General features: G+C 39.6%; 1 protein-coding gene across 1 annotated transcript in view; it reads left to right on the forward strand.

The window, feature by feature from the left end:
* The first annotated feature begins 202 nt into the window (after positions 1-202).
* The window catches only part of LOC120532231 (collagen alpha-1(XXV) chain-like), a 632315-nt gene continuing 608136 nt past the window's right edge, over positions 203-24381 (forward strand). The window contains exons 1-2 of the mRNA XM_039758080.1: positions 203-884; positions 1162-1231. Of these exons, the coding sequence (XP_039614014.1) occupies positions 600-884; positions 1162-1231 (355 nt within the window). The 5' untranslated portion in view covers positions 203-599. The remainder of the gene's footprint in view (positions 885-1161; positions 1232-24381) is intronic.

Consider the following 24381-nt stretch of genomic DNA (forward strand, 5'->3'; position numbering starts at 1 on the left):
AAGAAATCTCATAAAAAAGATTAATTTATAATTTTGATGAAAAAAGTCGGTAAGTCTTTAACGGATTGATATCGCAAACCTGTGACGTCAGGCAGGCGGTCACGCCCTTCTAATGTTTATGTATGCGCGCATGCTAAGGAGCCTACGAGAGACACACAAGTGAGGCACGCGCTCTTTGGATTATGCTGATGAGCCAGTGAGCTGCGGGGGCTGGACGCGTACTGCATGCAGTACTCACGGAGGGTAGCGACAGGCAGATCATCAGTATAGTAATTGCAGAAAACCAATTGCTACCAGTCATTTTCATAGAGCTCTTCCAGCGGCCTCCAGTTGCCTATTTCTGCTGAACAGTGTGAACCTCCTGGTCTAATTAGGAAGCAGGCTGGTGACAGGGGGTCGAGCAACAAGTTCGCTCTGAGTCGCTGCACCCGCTCGCCCATTTCGTTACCGTCGGGAGCTCTTGGCTGCACTTTATCCAGTCACGCAGTGCCCAGCTTGTTTCCGTATCACGCAAGGAGATCGTTGGTTACTTTTCACGAGTAAACCGGAGCGTAAACGACTGCTTCATCCCGAGCTGGTGTTGCTGCAAAAAACAGACGATGACAGGAGCAGCAGCCATCGAGGCAGCAAGCGGATTCAAAGAAGCACGAGAGGGGCAGCGATGCTGCGGCAGGACCATACCCGGTGTCCTGTCATTCCTCTCGTCTCTCCTCAGTATAACCTACTGCATACTACTCAGTGTGAGGACCGCGGCGATCCAGGAGAGGGTCGTGGCTTTGGAAATGGGACATAAAGGAGACTTGTACTATCACTCGTCCCCGTCTTTTTCCACGGAGCAGCTGAATTCGGTGGTGCAGGAGCGAGTGGACGAACTTCTGTCGCAGGTAAGAGTGCGAGCGGTCCAGATCGTGCGTGGGGTGGGAGGAAGAAGTTAGGAACGAAATGGGAGACGAGGTCTATGCAAATGTTGGAGACTAGTAAGAATATCTAATCGTCTGTCTGTCGATCTCCCTTATAATGTGCCTTTTCATATCTGTGTGCCTTCTATTATATAGATCTATCTATCTATCTATCTATCTATCTATCTATCTATCTATCTATCTATCTATCTATCTATCTATCTATCTATCTATCTAACATCGCTCACCTTGTTGTCCACAGAGAACCTACGAGCATTTGGCTAAATTACGGATTGCCCGAGAAGCTCCATCGGAGTGCGGCTGCCCGGCAGGTAGGAAAATCACAAGATTTTACGAATTGATCATCAGGGGGTTTGCTGTCGTGTAAGTTACAAACCCGCCTCATGTGTTTTTGTTAGAACTCCGTTATCGGTGCGCTCTGGTTTTTCGGTGTGAACGGCCGCGTTTGTCGGCAGATCTCGTTGTGCTTTTTGGAGTGGCTGTGCTGTGTTCGTGCAGGTTGCGGTTTGCATTTGTGCTAACAGTTGAAAGCTGGGCGTTGCTATTATTTTTAATGTTGTTTTGGTTCAAAACACCAAATCCAAAAGTGTGGCAAATCGAATTCACCGTATCTTGTACCATGATAGTTCATATCAGTGTTGATGAAGTTACCGCTTTTGTTTGCTGATTACAGAATACCGTCGAGACGCTCCTGACTCGTGTCACTTTCCTGGTTTTGCATTGTTGTTGGTAATGTACACCAAGAAGCGAGAACATCATATTACAAATAGATAATAATTCCATACAAAATAATACTTCACGAGCTGTGAGAACAAGCAAGAGCGAAAAAAGATCGGAGCGCCGATTTGGTTGCGTTACCTGTCGGTGGCCGCTAGAGCGTCGCATTGTCACATTAGAGTGAGCTTGACACTCTCCTCGGACAGGCACGCGCACAAGTGGGCCGCTAAGCTCCGTGTCTTAATAGCTTCTGTCCTAAGCTCTTCACGTGAAAGTCTCACTCCGCGGATGACCAGCTGCGTTCCGGTGCCACGTCTGGAACTCAGTTGTATAACGGGACGTGTTAACCTTCATATCCACGCATTCATTCAAAAAAACAACGCGCCAAAATAATTTTTCAGAGCTGTGCTAAAGCGGGAACCATTTTTTTGGTATCCAAAAGAGCCATCCACATGCAAGTTCCAGAAAGAGCATGTTATTAATAAAATCTGTAACTGGTTACAGACACAACCATGAATAAGATGGTAACCGATTTGTGACGTGTCAACGGGGTCCTGTCATGATTTTAAAAGGACTCTCGATGCATTCAAAGATAAGTTCGTGTTTTCGTGATCTCTTATTATCCTGCCTACTACACCCTCACGTTTTCTGTTTTGTCTACATATTAGGGATATTTTCAAAGTCCAGATAATCAAATTCAAAAGCAATGACTCTCACAGAATGAAATGTTTGCCAATGACTCCAGAAACCACAAAAACCCAGTAAAGTGCCATAAAAGAACTGTCATTTTAAGGATAAAAGAGTTTAAAATGAATGCGCACAATATTAAAACAAGCTCCGAGTTTAAACATTTTTTACACAAAAGCCCAGCGTGTAAATGTCGCGCTCCTCTGCGACTCCGCGTGTGTCAGCTCTGTGATTGCCGCGAACGCCTCACTGGTTTCCAGTGTCGGTACTGGTCGCTGGTTGTTGGGGTTTCGCACGATCTCCACGTGTCTATAAGACCTGGTTCTCCAGTCCCCCTACCTAAAGACGCACAGTTTTGGTAAATGTGGCGATGACAAGTTGGCCGTGTAGGTGTTGAGAGCTGCAGCCGCGCACGGGATGCTATTCTACTGCAGTGTGCCTATTTTGGGGACACAAAGAGGACGTGCAGACTCCACACCGGCCAGACAGTGACAGGTTCAGGTCCCGAACTCTCACTTTTACAAAGGCCCCCCTTCTTTTAATGGCTCTTTACCAGGCTGTGTAATTTCCGTTACATTTACTTATTATTGGCTGGTGCCTTTGATCCAAGAACACAGATACAACTGACTTCGGTTCGTTTTTTCTCAATCGGAGCGCAGGCAGGTGAAGTGATTTGCTCGCAGTCACACGGCATCAGGAGTGGGATTTGAACCCACATCCTTAGTGTTTGCAGTCCAAATCCCAACCCGCTACGCCACACAGGCCAACTTGTGCAGATCGCTGAGTAACCATTAGTGGAAGATCGCCGATAACTCGGACATTCGTATAAAGTGTTTCTCGAAGACAAAGAAACATTTCACTCAGTGAAGGGGGTCTGTGCACGTGGGGTCTTTGGGCTTTGTAACGGTTCCTAATTTGTGGACAAAGCAGAACTTTTTAAAGTCTAATAGGCTGCCAATCAGGATACTAAAGGAAACCTGAACTCAGCCTGAGATGTTGAAGGCGGGGAGAGGAACCCATTGTTTTTTTCGCAAATCTGTTACTGTTCATGGCTATTTATCCTGTTACAGACCTAAATAAATAAACATTCTCTGCGGATCCTTTATATGGATGGCTCTTTTGGGAGCCGATAATGGTTCCGCCATGGCAGGGATGTCAAACTGCGGGTTCTAGCCAATTTCTTAATTCGAAACAAATGGCTGCTGCTAATTTAACTGCTTCAATTATAATTAACTCGCTTAATGGAATTTTTTCCTAGATTGACAGTCAGACAATAAAGAGATGCAAAGAAAGCCAACATCTCAACAGCTAACTCAGGGGTCTCAGGGCAATCCTGACAAGTCACCATATGGCGAGTTCAGTTGCTGCCTCGGCCCTGTTTTCATTCTATCGTGGCAGAAAACAGGAGGCATCAGACTGATGAGAGCCTTCTGTTTACAACTTCCACAAACACAGGTGGGCATTGTACTTCTGGGGGGGTCCATAAATAGTCAGCTCTCACACACACACAGAACCAACCCCCATGACTTAAAGCAAAATGAAACCTGCTTGATTTTGTTGAGGCAAACTTTGGATGAGTTGGACGGAGTCACTGGGGATATCAAACTACACGACTTGAAAGCACAAGGGTGTACCGCCAGCTGCCCGTGACAAGCGCCTTAAGATTTGGAAAGAGAGATCTCTCTCTCTCTCTCTGTTATTATTATTATTATTATTATTATTATTATTATTATTATGCAACAATTATTCAGTTTAATAAAAAAAGACAAGTGTCTGTGCGTGTGTCTGTGCACCTGTGTGTCCGTCTTTGTTGCTATGTTTCTGTTATATCCCATTTGTTAATTCATTTGTAAAAGCAGTGCTAATATTTGTGATGTGCCATCTGTTAGAAAGACAAATGCAAAGCTTTTTATTACTTACATGCATTACAAAAATGTATTATGGGATTCGTAAAGGCAGTGCTGACGTTTGTGGTGCATCACCTGTTAGAATGACAAATGCAATTCATTCTGTTACTTATATGCATTATAAAAATATGTTATGGGATTCATACAGGCAGTGCTAATATTTGTGATGCACCACCTTTTGGAATAACCAATGGAATGCATTTATTACTACATGCATTACAAACATTTGGTATGGGACTTTTAAAACCAGCTCTGATGTTTATGATGTGCCACCTGTTAGAATGACAAATACAATTCATTCTGTTACTTATATGCATTATGAAAATGTTTTATGGGATTCATGAAAGCAGTACTGATGTTTGTGATGTAATAACCAATGCAATGCATTTTATTACTTACATTCATTACAAAAATGTGTTAAGGGGCTTCGTAAAAGCAGTGCTGAGATTTGTGATGCACCACCTGTTGGAATGACCAATGCAATGCATTTTATTACTACATGCATTACAAATATTTAGTATGGGTTTTGTACAAGCAGTCTTGATGCCTGTGATGCACCATCTGTTGGAATGTCCAATGCAATGCATTGTTTTACTTAAATCCAATACAAAAATTTGGTGTGAGATTTGTAACATCTGTGCTAATGTTTGTGATGCACCATCTGTTGGAATGAAAAAAGTAATGTATTTTATTACTACATGCATTACAAAATGCTTTTCAATAGATGGTGCACTGAAAATGTTAATGCTGCATACGCGGTGGTCTACATTGAAGATTTCAGTCCATCTCAGACAGGTAGCACAGGTAGTGTAAATGATGTCAATGACTAAAATTACTAGAAAAGTCATATAAAACGATAGGGCCTTTAGTCAATTCAGAGGCTTCATCAAGACAGTGGATGGGACAGAAGCTGAATCTCGTTTCCAGTAGCAGTGTTAATCACAGTGTCTCACAACTGAGGAAATACATTATGAATATTAGATGAGAGAGTCAATAATCTATCCATCCATGTCCATCTGGTCTAATTTATGTGTGCTGGTCAGGAGGTTGGTACTTATTCAGGCAGTACTGGCTGCAAGGCAGGAATATTCTAGAGAGAGTCCATTGCAGGGCGCATTCACTCACACTGGGTTAAGATTTGAGTCGGCAGTTGGCCTGAAGTGCTTATCTTTGGAAGGTGGGAGGAAATTGCAAATGTACAATCAGAAGGAGTTTTATTCACCAGTGCTGTCAGGTGCATTTTTTACAAGAAATGATGGAAAAATTGCAATATGTGTTCACAGCAAATGTGCAGGACATATAGACCCTACCATACCATACCATTCTCTAACCCTGCATACTCCTTAGCATATAGACATTACTACAACAACAATTTATTTCTTGTAATCCAGAATCACACAAGGAAAGCCTCAATGGGTTTTAGCAGGCCATGACTGTTGACAGCCCCCCAGCCTTGACTACCTAAGAAGAATATTAAAAGTTAAAGACCCACGAGCAGCCAGAGTTACTGTATGGCGAGCAGATTCTCCCAAAAAGATTTTTTTCTTATTTGGAAGCCAAACAGTAAAAAGATGCAAAGCAGGCTGACATATGAGGAACTAACTCAGGGGTCTCAACCAGCCCTTTTAATCCTGCCAACCTCATACATAGTTAAGAATCAGTCCTGTTATTTTAATGCTCTCATTCTGCCATGCCAGTCATTTCCAAAACTGATTTTTTTTTATTATCATTCAAATGCTTTGCAGACCACAGAAGATTAATATTTCTGAGACCCTCTCTTTGTTCCTTTCACACGTCTTAATCATATTAGCAGCAAAACACCCGCAGAGCTCCTCACTGTGATGGGAACTGCCAAGCCAGCCATGTACTTTCTTTTTAAATTCCTCACTTTTTAGTTATTCTAACATGTGTTCAGATCATAGTATGTGTGCATCTATCTATCTATCTATCTATCTATCTATCTATCTATCTATCTATCTATCTATCTATCTATCTATCTATCTATCTATCTATCTATCTATCTATCAGTTATATAGTGCCTTTCATATCTATCTATCTATCTATCTATCTATCATATAGTGCCTTTCTATCTATCTATCTATTTATCTATCTATCTATTATATAGTGCCTTTCATATCTATCTATCTATCTATATATCTATCTATCTATCTATCATATACTGCCTTCCATATCTATCTATCTATATATTATATAGTGCCTTTCATATCTATCTAGTTATTATATACTTTGTAGTGCCTTTAACTCTATCCATCTATCAGTTATATAGTGCTTTTCAATCTATCTATCTATCTATCTATCTATCTATCTATCTATTATATAGTGCTTTTCTATCTATCTTTTATATAGTGTCTTTCATATCTATCTGTCTATTCATCTAATGTTGTACTGTGTAATGTCTGTTATATCAACCTATTTATGTATTATATTGTGTCTCTCAAATCCATGATAGTGCCATACACATACATTTATGTATAATAGAGTGCTTTTTATATCTACCTAATATGTTATACAGTGATTATTGTTTATCTATGTTCTATATTTCCTTTCATATCTACCTATCTAACTATATATCATATAGTGTCTTTTGTATCTATCTGTCTGTCTCTCTCTGTCTGTCTATTATATAGTGCCTATCCAATCAATCTCTATCTATCTCTTATATAGTGTCTATCTATATCTATCTATTTATAGTGCCTTTCACATCTATCTATCTATCTATCTATCTATCTATCTATCTATCTATCTATCTATCTATCTATTTATCTATCTATCTATACATGATAATGAGCTTCTGTATTAAGCCAAATTTCCCTCTGGGGACAAATACAGTTCTGTTATGTCTGTTGAGACATGTTGTATGAAAGACAGGGGTGCAAATGTTTCGCTTGGGCATTTCTTGGCTTACTTTGCATCTCATTCTTGTTTGACTGTTTAAAAAAAATGAAACAATTTTGACAAAGCATTAGTAATTACCGTAGTTGTTAATAGAGAAAAAATCGTGAACGAAAACCTGCAGCCCTCCAGATCTGAGTTTGACTCCGCTGCCCCAAGGCGTCGCTCTGAAGAAGTAGCCGGGCACTTTTATTTGGCTGAGTGGGCAGGACCGCGAACCCGGGAGGGAGCACCGCGTACAGTTGTGGCTTGCGGGGTCCCGTTGAGGGCTGCTCTAAACCGTCGTTGGGATGGGGAGCGTCACCCCGCTATCCTGATTTTACTGTAAGCGACTTTTATGAAGGGATTCTGCAATAGGAACACCTGCCAAGTCCCAAGAATGATCGCGCTGCTTGCCTTTTGACTTTTCTTGTTAGATTTAAAAACAAAAAGGTTAATGTTTTGTTAATTGTTATCGCTTCTGTCCAAACGAGTATTTCACGTTTTTAATTCGCTTAACACTCTCAAGGCGTTTAATTCAATGTAGGGTCGCAGGCAGACTGAATGGCGGTTATTGTATTCCATGAGTTGTCGTCTGTAATGTGCACACCAAATGATAAAAAGAGCACCAAATCAATAAATAAAGCAAAGCAAGTTGCGTTTCAAACATAGAAGATAATTATTGACTAGAAGTCCGCAGCTGTCTGACACCTGAAAGGTTAAGTGACTGCACGAGTGTTTTAGAGCGGAGCCCCGTCTGTTATGCGCTCACACACTCATATTCTGTAACGACGAGATATTTTAAAATCTAGGACATTAGAGAAACACCAGCCGTGGGTTTTCAGTTGAGAATCGTACAGATCTTTGCATACACGAAAGTGTCTGCTAAATGAATTCATGTGAAATTAAACGCACATGACACCCTTAACGGCACAGTCCTCTTGTTAAGTCGCACCAGTCGGTGCCGTTTTTCTCGTTTTCTGATCACTCCTCCCGTCCATTCGGAACTGGCACCGTCATGCGTGCGAATGAAATGAGCTCCAAGCAGGCCTGCAGATATGTGGAGTTGTCTTGCTAGACCCCGGCCATGGCCTGCACGCATTTGTGTATATAAATAAAGATGAGCTGGCCCGCACTAGAAGGCCGTTCTCTTTGTGGCCAGGAGACGCGCACCACTTTCCCGTTGACAGGTAGGAATGCTGCTCTGGGCAAGGCAATGTGTTCTCCTCTCACCCTGTGTTAAAATGGACAGGCACAGCTTGGCCTGCTATTCTGTGGTTTGCGGCTGGGGAGGGTTAGTGTATGGAGGAGATCGAAGTGTATGGGGGTGTGAAAACAACTGCTAAATCTTCAAAACTGCCAGGGCCTCAGCGGTCGGGGAAGGGGGGTGGGGGGACGACGCTACTGTGTGAGCTGCTGCTGAGAAAACTGAAGGAGGTGCATGCTGGGCAAGAGAAGAGTGATGCGGTCTCCCTTTCTACTTCACTGCTCTACATTTATTTATATAGGTTTTTATTTATTTATTTTTACTTTATTTTGCAATACCTGACAAATAACGCCTTACCACTGAAACAAAAAAGACAAAAAACAGAAGGCACTGAGAGTGTTACTTCAAAATCTGTTACTCATTTATCAATATGGTATGACCTGTGTTACCAATATAAAATGGGTGGGAATCTATATATAATCACCATAGACCTCCGCATAAGGTGAATGTTTGCAGTGCACCATATATTGGAAAGTACTTTGCAGTGCATGTAGTAATAAAAACGCATTTCAACACATGGCGCACCACAATCTTAGCACTACTTTTATAAATCCCACGCCAAATCTTTGAAATGCATAAAGATTAATAAAATGCATTACATTTGTCATTCCACCATATTGCACATTACAAATATTTGTAGTAGTAACATGCATTGCTACAAATGTTTGCGATACACCAGCTGTTATAATAACAAATGCAATGCCAACAGTATGTCTCTGTTATATGCCATCTGTAGAAATAAAATACATTACTGCAAATGTTTGGAGAAAGATCCAGCTGCAGAGCTGCACACCCTAACATCACGGACGTTTTTCACCACAATTCGCATGGCACAACACTGCAGGCAGATGCAAGGCGTATGTCTCTGTTATTTGCTTTATGGTATGGGATTCATAAAGGAAGTGTTAAAGTTTGTGATGCACCATCTGTTGGAATGACAAATGCAAGCACATGACTCTATCGTATGCCATTTGATGTTGGATTTGTAAAAGTATTGTTAGTGTTTGTGTTGTGCCATCTATTGAAATGACAAAGATGAGAGAAAATTAGCACTTTTTGTTACATACCATTTGGTATGGGATTTGTAAATTCATAAAAGAAGTTCTTATATGTATGATCACCATCCATTAGAATGACAGAGACATAGCAGCTAGACAGACACCCAGGCACTTACTCTTTAATTAAGTGGACTAGCTGGGTGGTTTTCTACAGACAGTGGGCATCAGTTATAGTGCCATTAGTTAATCAGATGTAAATGAAGTGATATGTCACTAACCTAGCACTTTTCTGTGCACAATATTTGCATTTTTTAATCCAGGGGCTAATATTATTGGATGGTCGTATGACATAGTAGTTAACACTTTGGACTTGTGTCTGTGGGTTCAGATCCAGCTACTGATATTGAGTGTCCATGAGAAAGTCATTTCACCTGCTTATGAACAGGTGGCACATCACAGACATTTTTAGTAATAAAATGTATTGTATTTGTCATCTCAATAGGTGGCACATCACAAATATGAACACTGCTTTTACAAATCCCATATCAAGCAACGTATAACAGAGACATACGTATTGCATGGTGTACTGCAAAAGTTAATGCTGAGGTCAATGTTGATTCCTTAGATTTCAGCCCCTCTTAGAAAGGTGGCACAGCCAGTCGTTCAATAAATTGATAAGCTCAGGGTGTCTACTTCTATCTATCTATCTATCTATCTATCTATCTATCTATCTATCTATCTATCTATTATATAATGCCTTTCACTCTATCTATCTATCTATCTATCTATCTATCTATCTATCTATCTATCTATTATATAATGCCTTTCATCCATCTATCTGTCTATCTCTCTATCTATCTATCTATCTATCTATCTATCTATCTATTATATAGTGCCTTTCATCCATCTATCTATCTATCTATCTATCTATCTATCTATCTATCTATCTATCTATTATATAGTGCCTTTCACTCTATCTATCTATCTATCTATCTATCTATCTATCTATCTATCTATTATATAGTGCCTTTCATCTATCTATCTATCTATCTATCTATCTATCTATCTATCTATTATATAGTGCCTTTCATCCATCTATCTATCTATCTATCTATCTATTATATAGTGCCTTTCACTCTATCTATCTATCTATCTATCTATCTATCTATCTATCTATCTATCTATCTATCTATCTATCTATCTATCTATCTATCTATCTATTACAGAGGTTTTAACCTGAGGTCCATGAGGGTCCATGGATAGATTTCAGGGGTCCGCGAGAGTCAGATAAAAATGAACATTTATATTCACTATTAAGCCTGGTATTGTTTTAGCTTCTCACGTAATTTTCTCGCGCTTTACGCCTCCCTTTGTTATGTTTCTCACGTATCATTTTTCTCGCAAGTGTTTATCTCACTTAAGCCTAATGCGTGACTTACATAGTCGTTTGAAAAATAACGGCGAGAAAAATGTCATACGAGAAAAATCACACCAGTAAAATGGCGGTCACCAAACAGCCCCTTCGCCCCCACCACAACCCCCACCCCACCCCGTGGCCCGTCCCGTCCCGTCCCATCCTAATCAACAGTTTCCCATTGAAATAAATGAAGGAAAACTCACCCTGAAACTGCTTACGCAGAATGTAAAGATTGTTTACAGTTTAATAATGCTGTGAATGTCATTTATGTACGAGACACTCAAATATATATAATAAATTACATTAAATTCATTGGTTGCAACGTTGTGTTTATGTGAATATTTCTGGGGAAGGGGGTCCATAGCTTTTATCAGGTTCTTAAAGGGGTCCGTGATTCAAAATGGGTTAAGAGTCACTGATTTATTATATAGTGTCTGCGTCACCAGTGTTATCTGAAGCTCGTGCTGAAGCAGATTTCAAAAAAAGTTTTTTTATCCATTCATTCATCCTCTCTTTTAGAAATAAACTGGTCAATTAGTCACTCACAAGTGACTGAGTTGATAAATGAAACTAAATGCTTTCAGCGCTCCTTGAATTATAGGAAACGCGTTGTAAATATTTTCCCATGAGAAACATGGCGACACTTAGAAATTAAGCTGTCTTTATTTAGATTTTTATTCTCATTAGAAAGCTAAAATGGAACGAGCAGGGCTCATTAGAACGAGGATTCTCAGGAAGTGTCCGTTATCAAAACATGAGATGAAATTACATATGAAGCCTGTTGATTCAACGCCCCGCATAGCCAGCGCTCACTTTCTCCGCGGTTGGGACGACAGCCTATACGTGTCTTCATGATGCACAGGTGACCGCAACGGAACCCAAAGAAAACAGAGAAAGCCATTGCAAGGATTCCAGGAAGGACAGGTGGCCTTGAACTGAAATTGCATTTTAGCCCCCACCTACCCTCGGTGCGAATGGGACCACCCAGTTACTCATTCCTGCCTTAGAATAACGTTAGAAGGGGGAAGGGTGCATCTGAAAGTGAAAAACACGCTCAGCAAATCGAAAGAGAAAGACAAGCGAGCGGCGTAGAGCGCGGGGTGGCAGCGAGTGAGTGTGCCTGCACCGTGAGCAGAATTCAGGGCAGTTAAGCGAGCTCATCCAAAAGTTTTGTTATTACTACTACTACTACTACTACTACTACTACTAATAATAATAATAATAATAATAATAATAATAATAATAATATAATAATACAGTAATTGTAGAAACTTTTCCTACCAAATTCTTGCTGGGATAGGTTCCAGCTTCCCTGTGACCCTTCTCATGATAGGCAGGTTTAGAAACTGTACAGTATATCTATTAATTTTTCTAACCCAAGTATCCAGGTCCAGGTCAATGAGAAGCTTAAGGCAGGAATAACACTTGGATAAAGCAAAAGTCCATCACAGGGTGAACACAGGCAGGGGCCAGTTTAACATCGTGAGTTCATCTAAATTGCATGTCTTTGGACTATGGGAAGAAACCCAAGTGGACATGGGAGAACATGCAAACTCAAAGCAAGCAACAAACTGAAATTCAAATTCTGGTTCTCTTATTGTGAGGCAGCAGCAATGCTCCACCATGTCACCCTCTATTCTATTCTATTCTCCATCTTAATAAAAGGATAAGTATCTATCTATCTATTATATAGTGCCTTTCATATCTATCTATCTATCTATCTATCTATCTATCTATCTGTTATATAGTGCCTTTCATATCTATCTATCTATCTATCTATCTATCTATCTATCTATCTATCTATCTATCTATCTGTTATATAGTGCCTTTCTATCTATCTATCTATCTATCTATCTATCTATCTATCTATCTATCTATCTGTCTATCTATCTATCTATCTATCTATCTATCTATCTATCTATCTATCTATCTATCTATCTATCTATCTATCATATAGTGCCTTTCATGTCTGTCTATCTATCTATCTATCTATCTATCTATCTATCTATCTATCTATCTATCTATCTATCTAATATTAAATATTAAGCTACAAAACAAGGTGGGCCAATGACCAAATTGGGTGGACACAGGCCTACGCAGACAGTTATCATTTTATGAAGGTGGATATTCTGATGCCATCCTTTTTGTCCTTTTTGTTTGATGGGTAATGCTGTGTCATTTTTAGAAGGAAGTGCCATTCCCTGAACAGATTTGTCCCTTTTTTTAGCAGAGCTATCTGATTGCGCCTACTACTCTTACCGCTTTTAGCTCAGCTGGTTTTGTGGAATATTATCCCACTGCCAAATTAAGCTTGTATGTTGAATTTTAGAAAGTTAATTGACTGCTGTTGCCAGGGAATGATTATATGAAGCGCTGCGCCTTTTTTAAATGCTTTGATTATTTCTGAAGATGACAATGCGTGTTGTGGCCGGAAGTACGTTTTCATCTGATATTCTGTGATTTGACTCCCTTAAGGTTTGTGGATTATCCAGTTGTTTTGCTTCTCCTGTAATCAAGCCATGTCGGCTTTGCCAGGTGCGTCTCAGGCTTTCCCTATGAATGAAAGCCTAATGGGTGGTGATGAATTGGCAGGCTGGATTTGGAGCCGGATGTGTTGAGGAAGCCCAGGCATTCAGTGAGTTTGAAGTAGCTGGTGTTCTGTTCAAATGTCCTTCTGCTATTTACTTATTTGGATGACAGCTTTATCCAAAGTGACTTACAACACTGAAGGTACAATTGTCTTTTGTTTTCCTAAACGGAGCACAGGCAGGTGAAGTGACTTACTCATGGGCATACAGTGGTGTCAGTAGTGGCATCAGAAGATCCAAAGGCTTAACCATTGCACCACACTGCCAAACCCTACCGTTGGGTCTTCACAAGATCCTTATTGAGACATTAAACCTGCCAGGGCTTCACATAGAGAGATATGAACACAGCCGACATAACAGTCAACGACTTTGGAATTGCATTCTTCACATTTACGTACTCAGCTGACGTCTAAATCCAAGATGACTTACACCATTTGAGGTACAAGTGGCTCCATGTCATTTGTTTTTCCAAATGGAGCACAGGCAGGTGAAGTGACTTGCTCAGGGTCCCTTGGTGTCAGAAGTGGGATTTAAGCTCACAACCTCAAGGCTTGAAGTCCAAATCTTTATCCACTCCATCACACTGCCTGCCTGCAGTATTTACTAAGCGGTGCTGCACATCCTCACAATTCAATCACGCCGTGTCTTCTCGTGTTTAGGAATGCAACTGTTAAGTCACACTGCAGGAGTGTTTTTGTTTTTCTAATAGAATCTCTTTGGAGAAGGTCCTCAATGTGACGTGAAGGGCGGGACAACTATCTATCTATCTATCTATCTATCTATCTATCTATCTATCTATCTATCTATCTATCTATCTATCTATCTATCTATCTATCTATCTATCTATCTATCTATCTATCTATTATATAGTGCCTTTCATATCTATCTATCTATCTATCTATCTATCTATCTATCTATCTATCTATCTATCTATCTATCTATCTATAGTGCCTATATAGTTCACTCCACCCTGCTACAGTGGAGTTCATTAGCAGCAAAAACAGGTCACTAATTAAGAAAAAGGTTAGAATGAAAACCTGTAGCCACTGTAGTCCCTCAGGACCGAAGTTGGGGACTCCTGGCCTGGGCCACCTCAGACTGGTGCCAAGCCAGGACCACACTGGAGTGGCACTGGGAGAAGTCTCAGAGTGCCCTCGAGTGGCCTAGACTAGTGGCCCAGTAGCACATGTGTGGAGAGACCACTTCACACAGACACCTCCAATTCAGTCTAATAGACCTTGAGAGGAAGTGCCAGGAGGAATGGGCTAATCTTCTCAAATCCAGGTGTTCTAACCTTGTCAAGACTTAAAGAAGAAGTAGCACAGCTGGAATTGAGCAAGAGGGGCTACTGCAAATCACCCACTTAAGGGTCTGAGTACTGCTAGGAATTAATGGCTTCAAGTTTTGATTTTTAATCCATTTGCAGACCTTTCTGAAGACTTGCTTCACTTTGTCATATGCGTTATTAAGTATAGGCAAAAATTGTACATTTCTCAGTTTAAAATGAAATCTAAAACACAATGAAATGTACAGAAAGTGCAGAGGTCTGAATACTTTCTGAATCCACAGTACAATTTCCAAATATTTCTTAACAGTTTCCTTATTAATATACTAATCTGCCACCCGACTAAGATAGGTTAAAATGTAAGTAATCAACATTAACCTCAGTGTAAATATTAACAGTGTGCCCTCTGTTGGAATGTATTTTGTAATGCATGTAGTAATAAAATGCATTACATTTGTCATTCCAACAGATGGCACATCTGTTATCTGCCATTTGGTATGGAATTTGTTAAAGCAGTGTTAATGTTTGTGATGTGCCATCTGTTGAAATGGCAAATACAATGTATTTTATTACTACAAATATTTGGGTGCACCATCTGTTGGAATCATAAATGCAATGTATTTTATTACTGCAAATATTACCATTGCTCCATGTATTGGAATAACAGAAACATAGCAGAGATGGACACACGGATACACAGACACCCAGTCACTTGTCCTTTTATTAGGATGGATGGAGTTAATTTAACACTGGTGACTTTGCTGTGTAAATATAAAATTGACATTTTAATCAAGAAAGATAAAAATCTAAATGCATACCTTCTCTGAATGCTCTTTTTATTTTTACAATAAATAAATAAATACAATTAAACAACTAAGCAACAAAACAAGGTGGGCCATTGAACAAACACTTGCACCACTCGTGTTTTGTTTGACTTTTTTCCAACATGACAGATGTGTGGACCTGCCAGTTTCTGCTACTTGTCAGACATGAGTAGTGATGTAAGGCCACGCATGTGTTATAGAAGTCTGCAATTGCAGAGGAAAATTCGAAAATGTTCCTTAAAACAATTGTCATCTGCACTGGACACTTTTCTCAGAGCGACTCTCCTTTTGCTCTTTTGTTTTTAGTTTAATTTCCCCACTTCCTCCAATTGAAGCCTATCCCCCAATCGACAATCCCAGCCGCCGTCCGCCCACGGGTGGACGCTCACTTGCTGACCACTTCTTCAAACGTTCTTTAGATGTGCTGAGCTGTGGGTGAAAGGACATCATCAGGCGGATTAGTCACATCGTCTGAGGCGGAATTGTGTCGGCGCACAGAAACGTTTTTGTTCGACTTTAACCGTCGCGTCACCACGAGTGAAAATGGCTTTGAAAGCAGCACTTTTGTGGTGGGCAGGAGGTCGTTCGAAGCCCCTAACTGCACATCAAGAGCCTGCAGGCAACCTAAATGGTGACAAATATTAAGAAAATGCACCATCGAGCCTCACCCCACCCTAGCCCACCCATCCTGTTAAATGGATACTGTATGTGTTGAGATCGATATGGGGGTGGTTCATGTAATCTTTTATTTTAAGCGTTCAAAGTTGCACTCAACAGGAGCGCGGCAGTGGTGGAGTATCCCGCCGCAGTAACGCTGCGAATATGAGTGCGCGTCTCAGTCCTGATGGGGCCGCATTATAAGCAAAATGAAAGCGGCAATTTGGAAAACATCTTTGATTGGCGAAACGCTCGATGACTTTATTCTCAAAATTCTCCATCCATTATTGAATCTGCCTTAGGGTGGGGGGAACACTGGTAGATTTTTCTCACGCTTAGCGAGTCATCTGCACTGACCGCCGATTACAGGCAGACACGCACGCGCGCTTTCATGGGCTCGCGGAGGTTCGAATGCTCTTGAACAACTAGGAGCAATACAGGCTCCACTCATCAAAGGCAGACACCGAAAGATGTCATTTAAAAAAATCAAAAGTAAACAATATTGGGATTTTGAGGCTTAACAGAACAATAGGATTCTGGTGTGTTGTGTCACATGACGTTATAAAGAGCCCAAGACCGAGTCTGCGAAAAACATCGTAGCGGAGTACTGTGAGCTAAAAGACAGCGGCGCGCGATCGCTTCACGGAGTGGGCGGGCAAGAGGAGGGGCTGGGGGCAACTGGGTGGGGCTAAGTGCTTGATTGGCAGCTGTAAGGTAATGAGCGCATCCTTCACGTCCGGGGGGTTCAGAATAAAAAAATAAACTTTCATAGATAACTAGAAAGTGAAAGGCACTATAGAATAGTTTGACAGATACGTAGAAAGTGAAATACTAAATGTAATAGAAAGTGAAAGACTCCATATATTAGATAGACAGAAAGTTAAAGGCACTATAGGATATATAGACATATATATAGATAGACAGGTGGAAAATGAAAGGCAGAGATTCAAACATTAGCAGAAGCTGAAATAAACAATGTAATATAAAGTTAAAAACAGTATGTGATTGCTAGATAAATAGATAGATAGAAAGGCACTATATAATAGATAGATAGATAGATGCACACATACTATGATCTGAACACACGTTAGAATAACTAAAAAGTGAGGAAATGAAAAAGAAAGTACATGGCTGGCTTGGCACAGTGAGGAGCTCTACAGGTGTTTTGCTCCTAATACGATTAAAACGTGTGAAAGGAACAAAGAGAGGGTCTCAGAAATATTAATCTTCTGTGGTCTGCAAAGCATTTGAATAATAATTTTTAAAAAATCAGTCTTGGAAATGACTGGCATGGCAGAATGAGAGCATTAAAATAATGGGACTAATTCTTAACTATGTATGAGATTGGCAGGAGTAAAAGTGGTGGTCCTTCAGGGCTGGTTGAGACCCCTGAGTTAGTTCCTCATATGTCAGCCTGCTTTGCATCTTTTTACTGTTTGGCTTCCAAATAAGAAAAAAAAAAAATCTTTTCCGGAGAATCTGCTCGCCATAACTCTTGCTGTTTGTGGGTCTTTAACTTGTAATATTCTTCTTAGGTAGTCAAGGCTGGGGGGCTGTCAACAATCATGACCTGCTAAAACCCATTGAGGCATTCCTTGTGTGATTTTTAGATTATACAAGAAATAAATTGTAGAAGATTGATAGAAAAGCAGAAAGAGAAATGCTATATGATAGATAGATAGATAGATAGATAGATAGATAGATAGATAGGCAGGTAAGACACTATATAATACAGTAGATAGATGTGAATGGCACTACATAATAGATAGATAGATAGATAGATAGATAGATGGATGAAAGGCACTATATAATAGATAGATAGATAGATAGATAGATAGATAGATAGATAGATAGATAGATAGATAGATAGATAGATAGATAGATAGATAGATAGATAGATAGATAGATAGAAAGGCACTATATAATAGATAGATGCTTTATTTGCCCACCAAAGAAAGTTATAAGAAGTGAATAAACGAGTACCACACGCAGGCATTAGTAATCTATAGGACATTATGTCAGTGATGATGAAGAATGTAACTGTGATGGCTGACACCATAATGTTATTAAAATTCAGGTCAGCCAGCCATATCTCGTTCCCAGTTTGTTCCAGTTGTGGAGATGTTTCCTGTCACCTCTGAAAGCGAAATCCTCGACCTTGTTAGGATCTTAGAATGCAATCCTGCTGTATTTTGTTGTCCATTAAAGAAGTTCGCTGTTGGGATGGTCCTGTGCCAGTGCTTCTGAGAGGACTTCAATTCCCAGCAGTCAGCAGGAATGTGCAGGGCGCGACGGAAGACTGGTGTGCCGGACGTCCTTCACGCCCCTCTCTCAGGGTAGGCATTGAGCTGCTGTCTGCTGTGGAGCTCCATTCAGTTCTGTCGTTAGTCCAGAAATGGGTGCAGACCTTTGGTGATTTGGTTCTTTGAATGGCCTGCTGAGTAGAAGAAGTGGGACCTCCGGGTCAGAGCCAGAAGAACCATCAGCAGTCATCGTGGGATTCGTCCTCTGGTCTGCGTGAGAGAGGAGAGGGGAGGCTGTCATTGTGCTCACATTAAAAGTGCAGTGTGGTGGCTTCAGATGTGCACGGGTAAGCGTGTGTGACAATAGACCTGAAAGCCTATGAATAAGTGATGGATGAATATGAAAGGCACCATATGAGAGATAAGACAGCCACTGGATACAACAACAAGATAGATAAATAGTCAGAGTTGAAAAGTACCAGATCAGAAAGGCCATATTATGCTGTATACTGCGCCGGCTCTAGCTTTCCTGCTGGACTGTTGAAGGCAGTATTATTGGTATATTCCATAGAAGAGTTTGAGTTCCCTCTGGTTCCTCATTGATGTTTCAAGCACAATGTCACGCAATTCAACAATTGGGGGGACTGGTGTGTGGGGTAGTCCCCTTGGTGTTGTATTGAGTTCCTAGGATTTGCAATGCTGGCTCTGTGATGGTTAGAAATATCCCGCCTCTCCTAAATTTCTATTTATCTTTATATTATATAGTGCCTTTCACATTATCAATGACTGCATCAAAGAATTAATCAAACACCTGGTTCACCTGCATGGCAGAACTGGTCTTGACTATTTAATGGATCAGAAGAGGGATTATATTATAGTCAGATATAAAAGGACCAATAGGTAAAAAGGGATTATATAATATACTGTAGATTAGAAGGACATAAAGGCACTATATAGTAGATTTTAAATGGTTTTATGCAATTGACAGGTTTGTTGATGACTTGTTTGGGCCAATTTTGAGCTGCCAATACACCCAAATGAAAGCCAGGACAGCACGTTGGCTCCACACTTGATGCCACGCTAGTGCAGGACAGGCTCAGAGGCCTAAGCCCATAGGTGGTACGGCTGCCCGCTGTGCCCCTTTCCTGATGCACATGAGCTTTTTCAATCGTTTTTCAGTTGCCCGTGAAGAGGGTCTGCTTCCGCTGAAGCCCAATGGCAGCTTGAAGTTTTTAATTGAATAGCAGGCCACGTTTCTGTTGTTTTAGCCTGAGAAACCCTAAGCAGGTCTTTTCCAGGAAGCTGCGTCCAATGTCCTGGAAAGAGGCACCCCGGGATGAATCTGGAAGACAAATAAACACAACTTGCATCCCGTTTCCAGCTCAGCAATTTCCAAGGAGCAGTAAAACACCAGTGTGGGGTAAAAGGCAAATGCGCTATATAAAGAAAATGTGTTATTATTATTATTATTATTATTTAAAGGGAGCAGAGAGAGAAAGAGAAGGTTAAAGGATGCAGACTTGTAATGGTGAAATTGTACAGAATATGACCACTGGTGTCCCACTTTAAATCTAAACATCTAAGTGTCCATTGTAGTGAGCCACTCGTGCTCTTCAAGAGGTGATGGGGACTTCAGATAGAAAGAGCTGATGCAGGCATGAACCCCGTCCAGGAGGGGATGCCCATCAACTCTACTGACACCCTGGACACGGAGATTTGGTGCCCAAACTGGAAAAACAAACAAAAAATAAATAAATACAGTTTATTCTGGAATGCAACAACACTGGAAATATACAATGAATTAATTATAATTTATTTTGCAAGAAAATGTGGCAAAAAGACAAAAATAACGAGTTAGCAAAACATCCATGAAAAAAATAAATCCACCATTTTATAAAGCATATTTCTTCAAATGTGGAAAAGGTCAAGTGAATGGGTGCACAGCTGATATAGTGTGTACCAAGGGCATGAAAGGTGCTACTGTATATACAAGAGATGGATGGATGTGAAAGGCACTATATAACAGAGAGATTCACGTGCTGAACATTTTTTTTTTGTATTTTTCATTATTCATAATACATGAGCTAATTATTCCTTATTCAGAATTCATTATTTTGTATCCTGAATGACTGATGTGAAAGGCTTTATATAGCAGATGGATAGATAATAGGATAAGGCACTATATCATAGATAGAGAGAGAGGAAAGGCACTATATAATGGATATATTAATAGATTGACATGAAAGGCACTATGATAGATAGATAGATAGATAGATAGATAGATAGATAGATAGATAGAAAGGCACTATATAATAGACCTATTATATAGTGCCTTTCTATCTATCTATCTATCTATCTATCTATCTATCTATCTATCTATCTATCTATCTATCTATCTTAGATAGATATAAAAGGCAGTATATAATAGATAGATTAATAGATTGATTTGAAAGGCACTATATATGATAGCATAGTATATATTATATATCTATGACAGACAGATAGATAGGTAAGGTACTATAAACTAAATAAGTAAGGCACTGTATAATAGATGAGTTCATAAGGCACTTTATAGATAGATAGATCATAAGGAACTAGATAGATAGATAGATAGATAGATAGATAGATAGATAGATAGATAGATAGATAGATAGATGTGAAAGGCACTATATATGATAGCATATTAGTATAGTATATATTATATATGTATGACAGACAGATAGATAAATAGGTAAGGTAGTTTGAAATAGATAGGTAAGGCACTATATAATAGATAAGTTCATAAGGCACTTTATAGATAGATAGATAGACATGAAATGCACTATATACAGTAATAGATAGACTAATAGATTGCTATGAAAAGCACTATATTATAGATAGATAGGAAATGCACTATATATGATAGCATATTAGTATAGCATATATTATATATGTATGATAGACAGGTAAGGCACTATATAATAGATAGGTTTATAAGGCACATTATAGATAGACAGATAGATAGATAGGAAAGGCACTATGTAATAAGGCACTATATAATAGATAGATAGATAGATAGATGACAGAGTCATTCCATGAAAGTTACTTGAATCTTTTATTATTCAATATTAAGAATTAGCTTGCATATGGTTTGATTATTTGATGTAGTCTTAGATAAATATGAAAGGACCTACTGTATATAGTAGAAAGACAGGTAAATGTGAAAGGCACTATATAACAGATTAATTCCATGAAAAGTTGGTTGAATCTTTCTTAATACATGAATCAATGATTTATTATTCAAATTACTTTATTTGCATACTGACTGATTGATTATTTGAAGCCGTCATAGGCAGATGTGAATGGAATTATATACTAGAAAGACAGGCAGGTGTGAATGGCACTATTTAGAAAGACAGAGATAGATAAAAGATAGAGAGATCAGTTCCCTGGAAAATGTTTTGAATCTCTTTTTTTATTTGTGGAAATAGAAAGTTAATTATTCCTTTTTTTAGAATTCATTAATTTGCATAGTGAGTGATTGATTAACCGACCTTTCATTTATTAATTGCCTCATGTACTCATAGACGTATGTCAAAGGCACTGTATAGTAGATCAATTGATATTATAGATTGATGTGAAAGGCACTATATAGTACAAAGCTAGACAGAAAGATGTAAAATGATGATATATTACATTAATAGAAGTGACAGTTACTATGTATTAGAAGGATGGAGGTAATTCCTTGTAAAACTGTTTGAATCTTTCATTTTTGATAATTTATGAATTTATTATATTGATTGATTCCTTCATTGATACCTTGATGTGAAAGGCACTATATAGTAGGCAGACAGACATAACAGAGGGTTGACAGATGCTTGCCTGTATCCTCGCTCATCCTTTTGCCCTTTCTTCGGTGTTGTGCCCTTTTCTGCTGCCAGGTTGGCATCACAGTCCCTCGCTGTAAGGTTACCCCTTCGACTCCATTTTGGACACAGGATCATTCACTAGCAGTAGCTGTGGTCACTGCACTTGTGTGTAGTTGGCATGGAGTGGAGGTGTCTTCACCGATTAAATGTCAAAAGACCATCAGAGGTTATCTGAAGCAGGAAAGTAGAAGCAAATATTAAAAGGAAAAAAAACAAATAGAAGATGGTCTTTTAATGGTCTTTTACCACGTGATTTGTCTCCTCTATCACCTCCATACATCCAAGTCTGACAGCTCAAGCGGTGGAATGGAGGGTAGAATTGCACCTGGGTCAACATGTATGGGGGGAGCCACACAGAGAAGATGGTGGAGGGACACTGACATTTGACCACTAAACTGTCGAGAGACGATCCCCCAATCCAGGGCCATCATTAGTTGATCATTAGTGCCAGCCAGATGTGGAGAGGGTGTAGAAGGTGGACTCTGACACTGTGAGCCCCATGTCCTTGCATCTGTCCAGTTATTTGGGTTGTGGAATTCAGGTGGAGGCCAAGGAGTTGTAAGACATTTGATGGTTTGATGACGGAGGAGGGCAGCAATGCGGTGATGAAAGAGCAGGTGACGTGTGGGTGACACAATCTGTCTCTGGTGAGACTAACCAGCCGTCTGACATTCTGAATGAAGCTCTGGAGAGAGAGAGACAGGGGACATCAGCCGTCGCTGGGCAGAAGCCTACGCCGTGGCTCTGGGCGAGGTTGGCTCACTTTCTTCTTCTTAATGGAGTCTCTTATCCGCATGCCTTTATTAGCCATCAGCTGGCACTTCAGCACTTCATTGTGACATCCTCATCTACTTGGATAAGACGTCTGATTATCATGGAGCGGCACCGAGGCTATTTGTGGATCACAGCTCTGCAATGTCTCTCTAGAAATAGCCGGATCAGTGCCTGGGCAAGTGAGTTTAGGAATGAAAGGATGAACAGATGAATGAATGTCTAATTGAACAAAGCACTTTGTAATATGTCTTTGGTATTAGCAGGTCCAGCACATGAGCAAATGAATGAATGAATGAATGAACAAACCAGTGTGTAAAGTAACAACAGAATTAAATGAGTGAACACAAGGTTTGAAGTATGAATAGATAGATGAATGAATGAATGATCAGTCTGTAATGTGCCATTGGGACTGGTTGGTTCAGCACATGAGCAAATGAATGAATGAATGATGGCACACACAGACCAGTCTGTAATGTATCTCTGAAAATACCAGGTTGACTAAATGAATGACTAACTGGATGACAGAATGAACGTATGAGTGAGCCTCTCTGTAATGTAACTTTGGCATTAGTGGGTTTAGTACATACAGGGAAACAAGCAAACACACAAAGAAACAAATGAGTGAATGAATGAAGCACTTTGGTATTAGCAGGTCCAGCACCTGAACAAATGAATGAATGAACAAACCAGTCTGTAAAGTAACAAAAGGATTACATGAGTGAACACAAGGCTTGAATTCTGAATAGATGAATGAATGAATTAATAAATGAATGAGGAAACAAATAAATCCATCTTTAATTTGTCTTTGGTATGAATCACTATCTGAGTGAAAGAAATGATGAATAAATGAATGCAGAAACAAACACATTTTCTTTTGTATTAGCACTTTCAGTACACAAATAAAATGAACGAATTAATCTGTTTCTAATGTGTCTCCACTATTAGCAGGTTCATGATATGAACAAGCACAATTAATTAATAATTATCTGAATGAATGACATGAATCAGTCTGTAATGTGTCTTTGTTATTAGAAAATTTAGGATTTGACCAAACACATGAATGAATGGATTAATGAATTAATTAAGTACTTTGTAATGTGCCTTTGGTATTAGCAGGTTCAGGACATGAACAAACAAAATGACTAAATAATTATCTGCATGCATGCATTCATTCATTCATTCATTCATTCATTTGTACTGTCTCTTTGGTATTATTAGATTCAGGGCACGAACAAATACATGAATGAATTAATTAACTTGGTTGTAGTGTGTTTTGGGCATTAGAAGGTTCAGGAGA

The sequence above is a fragment of the Polypterus senegalus genome, chromosome 7, assembly GCF_016835505.1.
Source record: "Polypterus senegalus isolate Bchr_013 chromosome 7, ASM1683550v1, whole genome shotgun sequence".
In the NCBI taxonomy this organism is placed as follows: Eukaryota; Metazoa; Chordata; class Cladistia; order Polypteriformes; family Polypteridae; genus Polypterus; species Polypterus senegalus.